The 15,671-nt window shown below is 37.9% G+C and overlaps 1 protein-coding gene across 3 annotated transcripts in view; it reads right to left on the bottom strand.

Annotated features, from left to right (window-relative positions):
* Positions 1 to 15,509, bottom strand: part of LOC139131057 (dynein axonemal intermediate chain 7-like) — a 107,166-nt gene extending 91,657 nt beyond the window's left edge. For 2 of the 3 annotated variants that reach the window (XM_070697021.1, XM_070697044.1), the window contains exon 1: positions 15,434 to 15,509. In XM_070697021.1, coding sequence (XP_070553122.1) covers positions 15,434 to 15,436 — 3 coding nt within the window. In that variant the 5' untranslated portion in view covers positions 15,437 to 15,509. Of the gene's footprint in view, positions 1 to 3,653; positions 3,687 to 15,433 lie in introns of those variants that run through there. The other variant, XM_070697003.1, reaches the window with a different exon arrangement.
* Positions 15,510 to 15,671: the final 162 nt, after the last annotated feature.

The following is a 15,671-nucleotide window of genomic DNA, read 5'->3' as shown; positions in this document are numbered from 1 at the left end:
CTATCCACCCTTGGAGTGCGTGCCAGTGGGGGAGGGAGACGAGCGGCGACAAGTGCCTCTGTCGCTGTATAATTATCGCCGGTACATGGGAGGCGTCGACCGAGCCAACCAGAAGCGCAAGTACTTTCACACTGGGCGCAAGAACCACAGATGGTGGACATATCTGGCATGTTACCTGATTGATGTTGCCCTGGTAAATGCATATATATGCTTCAAGCATGTACACCCTGATAGTAAGCTGACCCATAAGATGTTTCATCTGCGTGTTGGGAAACAACTCATTGGCGGTTATTGTGGGCGATCGCAGCCCAGTGTGAGAGAGGTCGAGGCCACCGTTTCTCTTGCCTCGTACATCAATCCACAAAATCAGCCGATGCACGTTGTCAGCCGTTTGGAGGGGCGGCAGAAATGCTGTAAAGTATGCAGCAGAGAGGGTAAGACCACTGCGAGCGGACGACTGTCTGAGACGTCCAAAGGATGTAGTCTGTGCGGGGTTCATCTTCACGAGGGCGAGTGTTTTGCGGCTTTTCATCATCGCATGATGCTACGAGGTAAGAGGAGCATTGGCGTGCAGACCTCTACTCACACAGCCCCGACGACACCCATCAGCAAGAGAACCCGACGTAAATAATGGACAGGGGACAGCTTCGCCTAACAGTGGCTTGACTGTATTCTTAACACGGACCATGATCACATTTTGAGCACGGTTGTGCCGTTTGTTTGTGCTTTACGATCCCGCTGATTGTAAATTGAAACACGGATTATTTTGTACAATCCCCGATTGTAATCTTTGTAACACGGACCATGCACTCGGACGTCGAGACAGACTCTGAGATTTATTATTCGGCATAATGTAAATTATTCCCGAATAAAATACTATCTATGGATCGCATATTTTCGTTTGTTTTGTTTAGACGGATTATTTTGTACAATTCCCCTATTATAATTTTTGAAACACGGATCTGCCACCCCGATTGTAATTTTGAAACACGGACCATGCACTCGGACGTCGAGACAGACTCCGAGATTTATTGTTCGGCATAATGTAAATTATTCCCGAATAAAATACTATCTATGGATCGCATATTTTCGTTTGTTTTGTTTTACCCCCACTTTCGTTTTTGGCAGATCCGTAAGGACGCTATAGTAATGGATGAACGTGCGTTGTATCACGTGGGAGGGGCACAGCCCAACGGAGGCTGTGCTCGTGCGACGTAGACGTTGTACCAACCATCTGTCGTTGGGGTTAGTGCATAGAGCAGTTGCACTGTCCAGAGCTAAGGTGGTACAAAACTGCACCTTAGTAACAACTGCACAACTAACCTGTTAGGAAACGGTAACACTAACGAGCTAAGTGTTCACTGAACTGGCCAAACTACGTACACGCCTTCCTTCAATGGCGGAACTATGTCGTTGACACTACGTCAAAGCAGACTGCACTGTGCGACTCTTCCAAGTCGTTCAAAGTACTGGCCAAGTGACACAACCCAGGGGAAACAGGACAGGTTTGAGGGTGCTGCCGCACCCACAGCACTAACCCTGGGTCTTCTACTAACCCACGAGAGAGGTGACGTTTCCCCGGTGTGGCCGTGCGTGCCGGCGAACGAGCTTTACTTCCGCGAAAGTAAGCTAGAAAAGGGCATAAAAGTGCACGTCCCCCGGGGCAAACAACGCCCGTGACCTCGTCATTTTCTGGACACAACCTCATCAGCGGTTGCCCCTCTATACGGGCATGCAAAAATTTTTGAAGTCTAACACGTATATGGTCGGTAATCGTACCCCGAAAATGCGGTATTTTCCCGCCAAATGCCTGGCAGGAAAGCGTGCAGGAGAGCCTATCTTCTGTAGACACGGAAAAGGGGGCCGGTTTTGACCGACTTGGCAGGATAACGGACAGGGGCGCTCGGCAGGAAAAGGGTTAAACGGAAGAACACTGCTTAAATACTGCAAGTCAATTATACATGAATACATACTGTACTTAAATTCAGGTTTAAGTTTTAAAAAACGCATAAAAAGACTATACGTATACCTTTTTATCCTGTTGCCTGTAAGTGTTAGATCTTTTCTGATGCTACAGGGTGATGTGTGTATTGCAAAATTAGCATAACATTTACATATTATTTTTATGCAAATTAACTGAGGTTGTTTCAGAAATTCCCGAGGAGAACACTTCAATTTCTAATCATTGTGAATGGACAGCAGTACCAGCAAGACTAAGAACATACACATGAATGGAAGTGCAGCACCTAGTACACACACTCCTGCCCTGTATGCATTTATGCACAATTTTTTCTGCACACCTGGAGAACAGTGGGCCCAATCTCCATCATGAAAACAATGGAGTTTCCATCAGAGGGTCGTGTTTTGTATCTTTTTAAAACAACTGGACCCCCTAGGATTATTTTCATGTATGACACTGTTCAGTATGGGCACAGCCTCCTTCGGACTTGGCAATTGTTTTCTTTTTCACATCTGAATCTAGTGATTTTTGTTCTGCCCAGTTGCTACGGAACACAGCAGAGGCCAGTGCATGTCGACGTCATATCATTCCAATGAACATCAAATAACATATTGAATTTGACAATTTGAGTACTCTCTTATAATATTCACGAAATAACTGATTACAAATTTTACCTTGACCATACAAATAGTAGTTTTTATGCTTCCACTAACAATGACACGTTTCAGTCACATCACAAAATGGCAAACTCCTACATTTCATTACCATCATACCAACAGTGTCTTTTCTGTAAAATAGATAAACATTTCTGACTGTTTTAAAATCTAGTCTGGCATCAATCAATCTTTTAGTCAGCAATACCATCAGTGGATCCTGAGCTATTTACAGATAATACACACCTCAAAATGGAAAGTCTTAATCACTTGATCAAACTTTCCACAGCGAAACTTTACACTTTTCCTTTTCAAAAATCAGAGCTTACATTGCAAACTTTGGTCAATAGGGAGATATAACTCACCAAAATTTACCGACACTTGAAATTCAAAATGGCCACCATCCCTGTGTCAACTTTATGGGGAAAAATACAATTTGTTGATTTCATAAAAGTAAGTCCGTGGAAATTTTTATTCACTCCATGAGCTTCAAAATGAGCCCAACAAGTGGTAGACCCAAAGTATTGTAAAACTTTGAGAGTCTGAAAATTTGTCCGCTCAGGCACATTTCACATCGAAGTCCAAATTTTTGTAAGATAAACGTAACGTTGGCAGAAACTGTCCATGCACTCATTCTCCTGTGACAATTTAAATAGACAATTTACAATCCACACTGAGATACTTTTCGACGTAACTGAAAACAAACTGAATCCCACAAACTTTAAGACATGCTGCGTCAATCTTAGGATCGCAGGGGCTTACATTCTAAGGTTTAAACCGGCTAAAAGGCAGCTAAAAGCGATGAACACAGAACGCTACTTCAGAGATTAACAAATTTGTAGACTTGAATGATGGTGTGTACCTGGCAGAAATGCACCTTCATCTCTAACTGAGTGAGACAGCTTGCAATAAAACTAGTTCAGCACACCCTTTATCTGAAATGAATGTACTCCCTCAGTGCCTCTTATGAAGTTCAGCACATAATAGATTTTCAGCAAAAAAAAATCTATAAAAGACAGAATCGTGTACAGTTTCTTTACCTTGTCACTTGTTACCATGGTGCCTTCATTTAGATGTCCAATCAAAGTTCCAAGAAAACGGGTCTAATGGGGGCGACAGGATTCTGTCCATGATTACAAATATTTGAAATGGAGTTGTGTTACGCACAACAAAAGCTGCATTTGGCTGAATCAATACGGGAAGAGTTTATACAAAGCTGTCAGGCACACTAGAAGCAAGAAAGCCTCCGCCGTATGATTGACAGAGTCACCGGCGAACAATTTCTAGCTTGCTAGAGAAGGGCCGATGTGTGTGTCACGTGCAACCGATAAATGATGGTGGATTGTCAGTAGCCAATGAACCTCAAAAACCTTTGATTTTCCATGCAAATACACACACCTGCTGTATCTTGAGTGTCTCTGGAATTTTTGAGTAATAAAGGCACAGAAAAGACGTTTGAAACGATGAAAACGAGTGGGCAAATGTACAGGCAACAGGCAATTTCATCATGAGGCTGATGAATAGACCCAAATTATAGACTCAAATTTTCTGCACAATTGGACAAATACTAAATCAAAAACCTAAAAGAAAGCTAAACCGTAAAAGAGTCCACGTCGACAAACGACTGCAGATGTACGGAGATTAACAAAATGATAAGTATTGAACTGACGGAGAATTAGGGAAGCAGGAAAATTTTGCATCAAACGGTGATGATCCATGCACCTAAGTATAGCTGAAAGGGACGACAGACTGCTGACCTGAAAGTCATGATGGAGTACATTTAGCACAACTTCACACATGTACTATGAACTCTCTGTCTCAGCATCTGCATCAATCTTGCAACCTTTTTAAACGTGTTTATGTCCCTCTCTCTTTCAATCTACATCACTTTTTACCATTCAGCTCCAGCAATGTTTGCTTTTTGCAAAATATTGACACTGGACCATACGGTGCAAATATTGTAGAATTAACAGTGAGTGAAAGTTTCTTTTGCTACTTGTGGTAAAGTGCACAGATTTTTTAACTGACTGTTCACTCCTGGAGATTTAAGAGACTCCCTGTGAATTCACATGTTAATATTCGACAGTACTGGACAGAATTTATACATTTACATGTACCTAGAATACGGCAGAAGTATTATCCTGTCTACTGGTAATTTCCAATTCAATCAGTCGACAACATTAAAGTCATTTCGCTTCCAACATTAGCTCCACAATACATCTTCTTTAGTGGCAAGCTCTACAGAAATGTGATATTTCTGCATGGCAATAGGTGTTATAATCTAGTCGCTATCATTCACTTCAAACTCATTGTACGACTGATTAGGTCAAACTAACCTACATACATTGACATGTAAATTTTCCAAAACGAAGTGACTTAACCGAGCTTGCATTGATATTCACTACGTGTGAAAATGCAAATTGCATATCAATTTGGAAACTGCCAAGTCTCATGACAAGTACTGTCAATTAAAAACGGAATAAAACTACCATCCAATCTCTTTGTCAATTAAAATAATTTTCTCAATTCAATGGAGATGCTTTTCACCACGCTCTGAAGGTCAAGGACAAAGTATCTGAAAACCTAAGTTTAAGTTCTTGCAGAACACTGGAAATGCCAACAGCAGGAATATTCAGCTCCCTATATATGAGCCAGAAATTAAATATTAACAAGAATGAAGCCTATCATTTCTGGCTGTAATACATCATAATCTACACACTTGTACATAATTGATGATGCAATAAACTGGCAGAATTTTCCTGTTTGCTGCACGAAGAATAATTAATATAATTATCTGTAATGGCCTATTGCCACATCCAATCTATCACCATGGAACAGCCATCCACTATCAAAGTAATTTAAGTTTCTGAACACAAGGAATACGTGGTTAACTCGTCTCCAGTGTTCCAAAATATGATCCATGATAAATATGCAAATGAGGTCTAACCTTTGACCTAAGCATCTTGTACAATCCTCTCTCAGATGACTGGTCATTTCTGTGACATGCAGCTTTTACTACAGCGTTTATTTCGATTTGAGGAGAAAAAGGAAAACCACTTTTTTCATTTTCAATATCACCCGCAGACCAACATAGCCTTGTGTTACAGTATTGCAAAAATATAAAAGAATTTTAATGTAAGATTTGTGCTTTGAAAAGCTAAAGCAACATTATTATTATTCAAATTCATTATATCATTATTTTATTCATAGAGACATTGTACCCATTCACATTAAAAATAAAGTTATGACCAAAACCAAAGTAATCTTATTATTATTATTATTATTATTATTATTACTGTTTGCATTATTACGCTATCAGGAGAGACATTTCTGAAACCTGCTGGCTCTGGGGAAATGAACATTCATAAGTCTGGCGCGATGTTTGACACTTGAGGATGTGAGAGGTACACATGGGTGATTTGGGAATGAAAGAACTGATCACCAGCCAGTGAAATTGCAAATATCTTTTTTCAATTATTTGAAGGATATTTTTGAAATCATACCTGGATGAAACTGACGTTATTTTAAATGTGAAGGTCTGTATATTGCGTGTTCTTCTGGGAACTTTGGAAAATGTTTGTATCTAATGCGTATTTCAGGTATGTGTATACTGAATAAGTTAGTTGTGTATGGGTGCACTGCTATCTCCAGTGGTTAGGGTAGGAGACTGCTGAGCACGGAATCAACAGAATCTTTCAGCTTTGAAGGTACATATCATCCGGCTTATATTGTCAATACAGGAATTCATCATGTTGACCATGGAAATACCATTTCACTGTGGATGTTGTTATGGAAGTATATTTTCCATTATTTATATTCACCTGTGGGAGAAAACATTGATGAAGAAAAGGAAGTTGTCTGGGAAGGATTCAATCTAAGAAAGTTTTCAGTTTTCACCAAAGCACAGTACTCTCAATATTTGTCGTATGGCACTGACAATATAAGATCATGTCTGCATACGATAGACCTGTCTTGGTGACATTCAGAAAACCAACCAACTTTGGACCATCTACAGTTTGTCAAACAAAATACTGAATTATGTAAAATTACACGCAAGTACCAAAAGTTGTAGTCCGGCTTGTGGCTCTATTATGCAAGCTTTTGATATTTGAAGTGTTTTCTACAAATGAAAAAAGGTATCGGCATACCGTATCCCTTTCACCATGACTGTCTATTTTTGTCTCCCGGAATTGAAACATGCTGAAATGTGAGTAGACAGTTGGAAATACTATCAAGCCTGGAAGGTGCCCACGTAATAACAAACACAAATGCCCATAAAATAATGAAATATTAGCAGAGAACAAGGTGATCAAGTTACTCTGTACCATACTGACAATCAAAAGAATCACTACTTAAGATGATACATATCCAGAAAAAAGGCAAGAAGCATTGTGAACATCGGCATCAATATTATTAATGAAATTGCATAAGATGCCCTGAAGCGACTGTAGTCATTGTAGACGCTGTAGTCATCATACACCAATCTATGGATTGTTTGCTTTGAGTCACAGCTTTCAATTATGTGAGATTTTTGTTATGTTCTCATGTTATTCTTCCAGAGTCTAACTAGAAATAATACTAGACATTTTTTGAAAACAGGGGGACATCATTTCATATCCCACCAGGGAAAGACCTTTCATAAGTATGGATGACAATATTATTTGGTTTTTTGAAGCACTATTTCTCAATAATACCTTGCATTGCTGCTTTTGAGAAAACATTTTCAAGAAAACTAAATTCTTCTGGGTCAAATTATCATTTGCTTGGGAATTGTCTTTGTCCTTTAATTTCCTACCTTTTATCTTGTTCTTGAAAATTCTTTGTAATGAAGAAAACAACTATGATAAACTCACTGTCTGGAATCAGTGCAAGCTATCATCATATAGCAGTAAGGTAGTCTTTCCTGAATATTTACTTTTTTCCAAATTTTACATTACTGGTATGTTAAACCAATCATAAAACTTTTGTTAAAATAAATCAAAATGCATGGAATTATTACTGTATAAACTTTCTACATACATGTATGCATACACAATACCGGCAGTAATTGTATTGAAGGCGGCATATAGTACTTACATGTATGTTTAATAGTATTCCATACGGTTACTCTATAGTATAGCACAAAAGAATTTGCTTGACTCAAATATTTACCCTAACAAAGTTTATAGTTCGGACAGACAGTTAATCTCAAACTTTTTAGTGTATGTTTCTTGACTCTGTGAGTCAATTACCCAATTCCTTGAAACTACCACTACCTTGTGTGACAGCTCTATATCACTCCATGGTACATGATTGATTGTCTCAAATGAAAGAAAACTTTCTTTAGTCAAACTCAAAGTGCATCAAAATAGTTTGAAGGGTACAGTGCCGTGAAAGGACTATGCCAGTACAGTACGTAGAGTCTGCATAGATGAAAGCGTCGAACATACAGCCCATACATTCAATTACTTCATCAATAGGTTCCTAGTCAAGTCACAATGTGACCTTTTCACCCAAGATTAATATTAATTAACACTATCATATTTGGTGATTCCAGTAGCTGCAACTGTGAATAGAACGCTATCTCGATGACTTTGACCTACATATGTACATGTAGGTATGGCTGTTATCCATGGTATCTTTCGTGGTCAGCCCTGAAAAACAGTTGAAATAATTGTACATACAAATGTAGCCCCATGCTAAATGAGAGGTACATGAATAATTTGAAATTGAAAGCGACCATCTACTTATATTTGTCCTTGCAGTTAATTGCCCCATTTAAAATAAACCTTGCTTCCGTTCAAAAATTGCTATGTCCTTCAAGTTTCAGGATATAGAACATGTACACGTATTCAGGTATACCGGTAACAGCCATGACTACAAGCAACACTGGGGTCTGATTGATGGATGACAAATTTAAAATTCTTATTTGAGGAAGTAGAACTACAGACAATTTACATCAAAAGGACTGTACATTAAGGTAGAATGCACCTCCAGGATAGATATTCGGACTCTCAAATTTTTCCCATACTTTTCCGGTCTACCACTTGTGGGGGAGCTCATTTTAACGCTTGTGATTTAAGGAAAAGTTTCATTGTCCTAGTTTTCTTTGAAAATCGAAAATTGTATTTTTCGTTCTGGATTTAACACAAGTATAACGGCCATTTTGAATTTCAAATATCAGTTCATATTAGGTCATCTGTTTCCAAACTTTGCTTGGTGACCTCCCATTTATTCTTGATTTGGTAAGAGAATAGTTGAAAGTTTCGTAGAGGAAAGTTTGAGCAAAAAGGTCCTCCACTTTCAAAGCGCATACTACCTTAAAGCTTGAGCCTATATTGTGATGTTTCAGAGTAGAGTTGTTAATTACTCTCAGCTATATCTACATGGTCTCATTGCACATACAAAATGAGTGTCTATGTCTACACACTCATGTGTGTCAAAAGGCATAAACTCAACTAGCTACAACTTTACCTAACCTTAAAATAGACCAGAAATAACTCATGTGATGGATTCCATGATAAACCATCCGTGAGAAAGAAACACATAAATTTTGTGCGGCCGATGGACATTTTGTGGAAATCACTGTGACAGGCGTACTAAACAATACTTCAAGTTTGGTACAAAATTCTTTTAAATCACAAATACTAAGTTACTTATCCTGTCACGATAACATACAGCACACAATAGTAAATTTCGGATTTAGTGTTAATTAAATTATTACAACAGCATTCTTTTCTTGTTGATTTAGAGCACAACCAACAGACAGTAATGTAAGTCTGTTGCAGAAAATGGAAGGCTCCATTCTGGATGGCATCAGGTCAACAGGATGTGTTGTTTTAATACATAACATCAAACGAGTCGGTAATATGGTCGGTAATACAAATGTATGTTACATGCAGGTGAAGGATAAACTCCTGCAGACATACTGGAAGCTTTGTGGTATTAAGAATATACACAGTCCTGCTTTGAAGCTAAAAGATGAAACCATTTCAATGCAGTACACTTGCTTTATGTCAGAAAAAAGCTGCTTAGCTGAAAACTAGTAATAGCTTGACATTTTAGATCCCATTCAGTGACGCACACACACAAAGAATTATATGTCAGTTAATTATAGAAATAGAAATTCTCTATAAATCGCTGACAACAATAAGGTCAAAAGTTGTGACAAAGCTGAAACCTATATCAACATTAAATCATCCGTCAGAAAGTCAAGCGGTGAATTACCCTAACCTTCTTACACTTGGTCAGGCAAACGTTTCCCAGTCTCGAACTATCGATACATTCATAAAGTTAAAAAGAAAATCAATTTCTTTTATGTCACTTCAACTTTGTTGCGTTGATACTTGCAATAAAAACCTGCACTGCCACTAACAAACCAAGCCTGCCTGTGCTTGTTAAATTTTTATACCTTTTGACGTAAAGGTAAAGATTAATGTATAGTCGTACCATAGGCAGTAATGACAAAGAAGTGGAAAGGTTGTATTATTCTGATGGGCTCTACGGCATGGTTAACATTCCAAGCCTGTTCAAAGTATTAGGTATGAGCGAGAGGGAGGGGAGGGAGGAGGAGAGGGTCCGGGAGGGGGAGAGAGAGATATTTGGCAAGTCAAGATGTAATCACTGCAGTACGACAGAATTCAAATCTATGACACCATGAGTGTGTCAGTTTCACCAATGCATTATTCTACTTGGACATCCGGTAATGCTGGCTGTGGTGAAATATACAGTGCAAATGCTATCAAGGCCCCTTAAAGAGGCACTCCCACTTGGTAACATTTTGGTGGAATAAAACTTTGTTTTCCGTTTTTTCTCAGAGTCAGTTAGACTCGGCTTTCCCCTAGGGGGCATGACCGATCACCGATGCGAGTGGTACTGTGGCGTACAGCAGCGTTAGCGTAGACTCGTACTCCATAGCTTAGTTTACAATGGCCCCAGTGCCGAACGTTCGATGTTCGGAAGCTGAATTTAGGTGGGCCACCGGAATTCAAACTTTTACTTATTTGGAGACATGTTTTTATCAATATCTCACAATCCGCGCGCAGACGTCACGTCAAATATCAACCGTTGGCATTAAAAAAATGTGTTTTAAAAATGTTACCAAGTGGGAGTGCCACTTTAACCAGCATAGAAGGTAAATGTTGAAAAAACGCATTTGGATGACAGGGAAATTTGGGGGATAGAACATGTTGATGTAGCATATTGAGATAACTACAAAGGTTAGGTAATGATTTTAAAATGGCACTTTTAGAACTATTGCTTTGTTGGCAGTTACAGGTTTGTTACTGAATATAGATGTTTATTCGTGACATCAGACATTGCTGCTTGAAATGCAGACAAAATTTGACAGTGTTGTATGCATGGCTGTTGTTACAGCTTGTAGTCTGAGCCATTAATATGTCATTCTAGTGTTCATCATTATGTTGGCAGACACCTTTAAAGTTGTAGTTCTTGCATATGTAATTTCCAGAAATGTAATCTAAATTTGCGGACAGATGTTTACTTTTGCATATTAATGAGAGACCACTGACATCACTAGCAAACAGCCCTATTATGGAACATTTGACATGCACTTTGCCAAAACACAGAGAGTTGTCACTTTTGTCAGTTGCGTTACTTCCACTATCTCAACAGAAAATGGTCTCAGGCTCTAAATTCAATTCAATGACACTTACTCGACTCTACATCTTTCTCCTTTTCAGATACTCACATAACGGAAAAAACACCAGAATCATGTACGGTATGTTGACTGAACATGAACAGTAAACCCCTCCATACCGGGTAGATACATGGTTATACAATTTGATTTGGGTACATTTCTCTATACTCTATACATGTAGCGCTGGTTAGGGTTAGAGCTAGGCTTTGTACCAAGATCTAATTGCATGTACTTACATGATGCAGAAGTTATCTTAATAGAATGAAACAATCTCATAATCTCATATGCAATCCTTGGAGCAAGATCCTCTTCAAATTTGATGCAAAGAACACATTTACACGGTATGTACATGCATGTATGTACGACTCTATCAAAATTGGTTGAGAATTTCATGCTACGGAAATAACTTGACAGACACTTTCTACATTACCAGAAATGTTCTTTAGGAAAATATCTGTGTAAATTCAGGAGAGATACCTAAAGTAAATTTTTTTAAACATGATTTATGTCGAAAACACCATGCAACTAACTGTGGAAAAGGTCAGTGGGAATTGAAAATTTGTAGTCCATCATTAGTAAAATTCATTCACTTATAATAAGTTGTCTGTTGTTGTGGACCGCTTGGAATCATTTCCAGTTTTTGAAACAGGTCTGCTAGTAAAGAAGGTTGGGATTGGCAATAAATTTGTGACAGCAATCAAGTGTTAAGACAATGAAACTTCCATTTCAGACACTGTTAACACTTTGAGCGCCTAAGTCAATTTTTGTCACCTTTAGAAAATACACTCCAGTCAATTTTTTTCAGATTTTGTCAAAATTTTGATAGCAAACTGTAGCCAATGAAATGTGATTCCATTTGGTCCAAAATTATTAAAAATTACAGAAAAATTCATAAAAAATTTGGTAAAATGTTGTGCCAAAATTTTGGTGGGAGCATCACAGCACTCAAAGGGTTAAAGTGGGCCTGTTTTACCTCTGTTTCTTGAAATTATTATTTTCAGTGTGTTACTCGTTGACATTACCCCGTCAGTACTTTTTATCATGTATCAAATATTACACATAATCAATACGGTCCTTTTGCTGTCATTTCTAACCTCAGGGCTGTAAGTTATGAGTTGGTATATGTACACAAATGACATGCCTGAGTGTGGATATTAATTTGGTGATCACGTTTGGTTTGTGCATAAATGTATGACTTCCTGTGGAATGAATTATCCACTGCCCAAAAAATTTGAATTATATAGCAATTGATCTCTGACATATTGTCACGGAGAAATTGTACAAAATATGAATACCACAGTATCTTGAATACTCAATGAGGGTACATCATAAAGCCAACGACGCTCTGCTTCAGGGCTTTTCCAGGATTGACAGAGGTACAGTGTCAATTGAAAAACTTCATAACAAGGATGTCAGAGCACTTGCCAACACTGCCTAAACACACTTTACATGTACTTGTGCTGGGACATCCTATTCAATGCTGTACTACATACAGATCTCTTTTTGTCCAGCATTTCACCAAGCTGACACCACGTACGGATGTTTTAATATTAATATTTTACAATGCTTGAGTAAATTCCACATCAATCTCACCAAGTCTATTAATTTTTCTTGCAATACCCTAAAATCAGGTCACCAAACAATACAACAAAGTAAACCTGATGACGTCCTTTCCAAATTAACTCGGACTATCAACCAGTGCGAAGCTTTTAACATCTTCAGAAGTCACTTTCTCTTCTGTATTATAAAAGCCCTATCTGTCATTCCCTTTCTTCTCATACAACTGCAATGCATAATTCATTACCCTGGCTGATGAAGATTTAGCTGCCGGAGGAAGCAAGCATGAACTGATATTCAAACAGCTATGCCCCTGGGGCTCATAAAAACTATGTCAGCCGGTTTGACAGTTCCTAAAAAGTAGAGTTCATATAAATTTATTGCCATGGTCTATTAGCTATTCACAATGCACTGACCTATGTATAGACTGAATTCTGAATATTATATCAATGATCAAAGAAATTAATATTTTCTTCTGAATTGTTGATTTCGCCTCAACATGAATGTTGTATGATAATTATGTTGTACAGAAAACTGTCTTTGAATCCATTACACAGAGCAAATTATTCATAGAGAGCATGCCATTCTTGTCTCGTCTTCAAGTGACCCCAATGCACTGTGGGTCACTGCTTTTAAAGACAAAAGTCTGCGATGATCTTTCGCTAATGGATCGCTCTCTGCCTTTTTGATCACTTTTTCTGATTTCTTGAAATTTAACTCGGGAAAATTATACATCTTCACTATGTTTGTAATCTATTACAAAGTTCAGAGTTCTGACGTCTGCTCTACTTGTATTACTAAGCATGAGTTGATACCCGGTATGCTGCATACAGAACACTTTTTATTAAATGGCAGTCGGTAAAGCAAGCAAAAATGCAAAGTAGAACGCGACCAAATTGCATGACGAAGAAAGTTTTCCTCATGTGTGAATTCATTTACCCACACTCTGTGGTATACTCAAAATTATTTAAATTGACACAAAATATCAGCCGGTACATTTACTGAAATTTATTCATAGTACTTTTTGTATTCCATTGATACAGATTATAATAATGGACAAGTTGCTATTTCTGGGAAAAAGACATAAAGACAAAGTAAAGGAAAATCTGACTGCTAGCTATGTCTTTCCTGATTCCATTCTCACAGCATAAACTATTTCATACAACATAATTAATGACATTCTGAGACAGATACAAAATCTATTTACTGTAAAAAAAAACACTGATCTGTTGTCACAGGGAAAAGGCCATTGTTAAGAAATAAAACACTTTCCAAATTTGCTTTTGCGAAAATAAGCAGCAGTCAGTTTTATCAAGACTCTACCCTGAACTTAAAAACATATGGCACTATAACTGGAAGGCCAAACACGATACTCTGACACAATCATTAGATATGGAATGTCTTTAGCTAATTATCGCCATTTATCATTCAAAAAAAAATATTTCTGCAAGTTTTTCATTGAATTTGATGGCAAAAATCATCACAGAAAAAACTAATCGATGCCACTAGGCATTATCATACAGAAGCATATGTTGGAGAAAAATTTGCAATCAGTAAGTCAGAAATATTCTCTGACAAAAAAATGGGAAACCCTCCTAAATTATATGAAAGGTTAGCTTACTCAATTTCCTGACAAAGCATCAGTTTTACAACCATCATAATGGATTGAGTTTCCTCCTGATAAGTGTCGAATTCATATTTTTGCCCATGTAGCCCAAATACTTTTGAATGACCCTTTGCTGGTAGACACGATACAAATGACCTATATCAAAATATTATTGAATTTAGAGCTTTACAGTCGTTTTATGAAGATGGCAAAATAAATGACAGCTATAATATGTGTCATAAAAAAATGATAATTGATCTATGTGTTGTCTATTTTTGGAATGAAGTATTTATGAAATGTAAGGTTGAAAACAAGTCCATGTAAACTACCCTTGCCTTTAAGATAGCATATAAATTGTATTTTTGATATAAGAAATTAAACTTCAAAATAATTAAAATAATTACATTTTCACTGAAGCCTAGATTATAAGACACGTCAACTTGCAGCGATGTGACTGGAAAACGGACCGGGCAGACAGCTCTCTTTAAAGTCAGCCGTTACAGTATACTTGTCTATACCCAGACTGTCTGATGATGATGCAGACAGTTTGAGCTTGCTCGCCAGCCAGCGTCGTCGCATTGCCTGGGAAATATCTCATGCTAATCAGGTCTGAGCAACTTGAAGAAAGCTAGGCGAGGTTCGACTCGCGACTTACCGTACCTTCGCGGCCCTTTCTACGCGCGCTGGATGGCAGTCGTTGCCTGTTTGATATGGAGATAAACGTCTCCCCTTCCTTCACCGATCATCTCACAGAAAAGTGTTCTTGTCACAATGCAAGACGGGACTTTCCATTAAAATGTACCTGTCATCTTGCTATTACCGTCTGCTGTGCTGATTTCAGTTGAAAAATGTGTCGTGCAATGATGGTGCACGGAACATGCGAAAATTAAGAAGTATTAAGACTCTTTCACTTGACAGTTAGCTGCCTTCTTTGGTTTACAATCATCTTGCTTTGCTGTCATTCATATTACTACCTGAAAATTAAAGAAATATGTAAAAATGTAAATGTAATAGCTTACCATGTTTGTGTTTAGACGCCGTCTTCGGCAGCTTTGGATGGCAACAAGCTCTCACATGTGCGCATGCCCAATTTTTTTACGGTAGTGTAATTTACGTCAATAAATCTTACCGTGCTTCATTCTAGTGTTTGATAAAAAGATGCAATTTTGATGCCAAAATACAAAAAATTGAATAACTTTAGAAATTCGATTAAAATTCTGGGAAATAAATGGACATTTTAAATTTGTCGTAAAGACA

Source organism: Ptychodera flava, chromosome 1, assembly GCF_041260155.1.
Source record: "Ptychodera flava strain L36383 chromosome 1, AS_Pfla_20210202, whole genome shotgun sequence".
In the NCBI taxonomy this organism is placed as follows: domain Eukaryota; kingdom Metazoa; phylum Hemichordata; class Enteropneusta; family Ptychoderidae; genus Ptychodera; species Ptychodera flava.
This window is presented reverse-complemented; position numbering and strand designations above follow the sequence as displayed.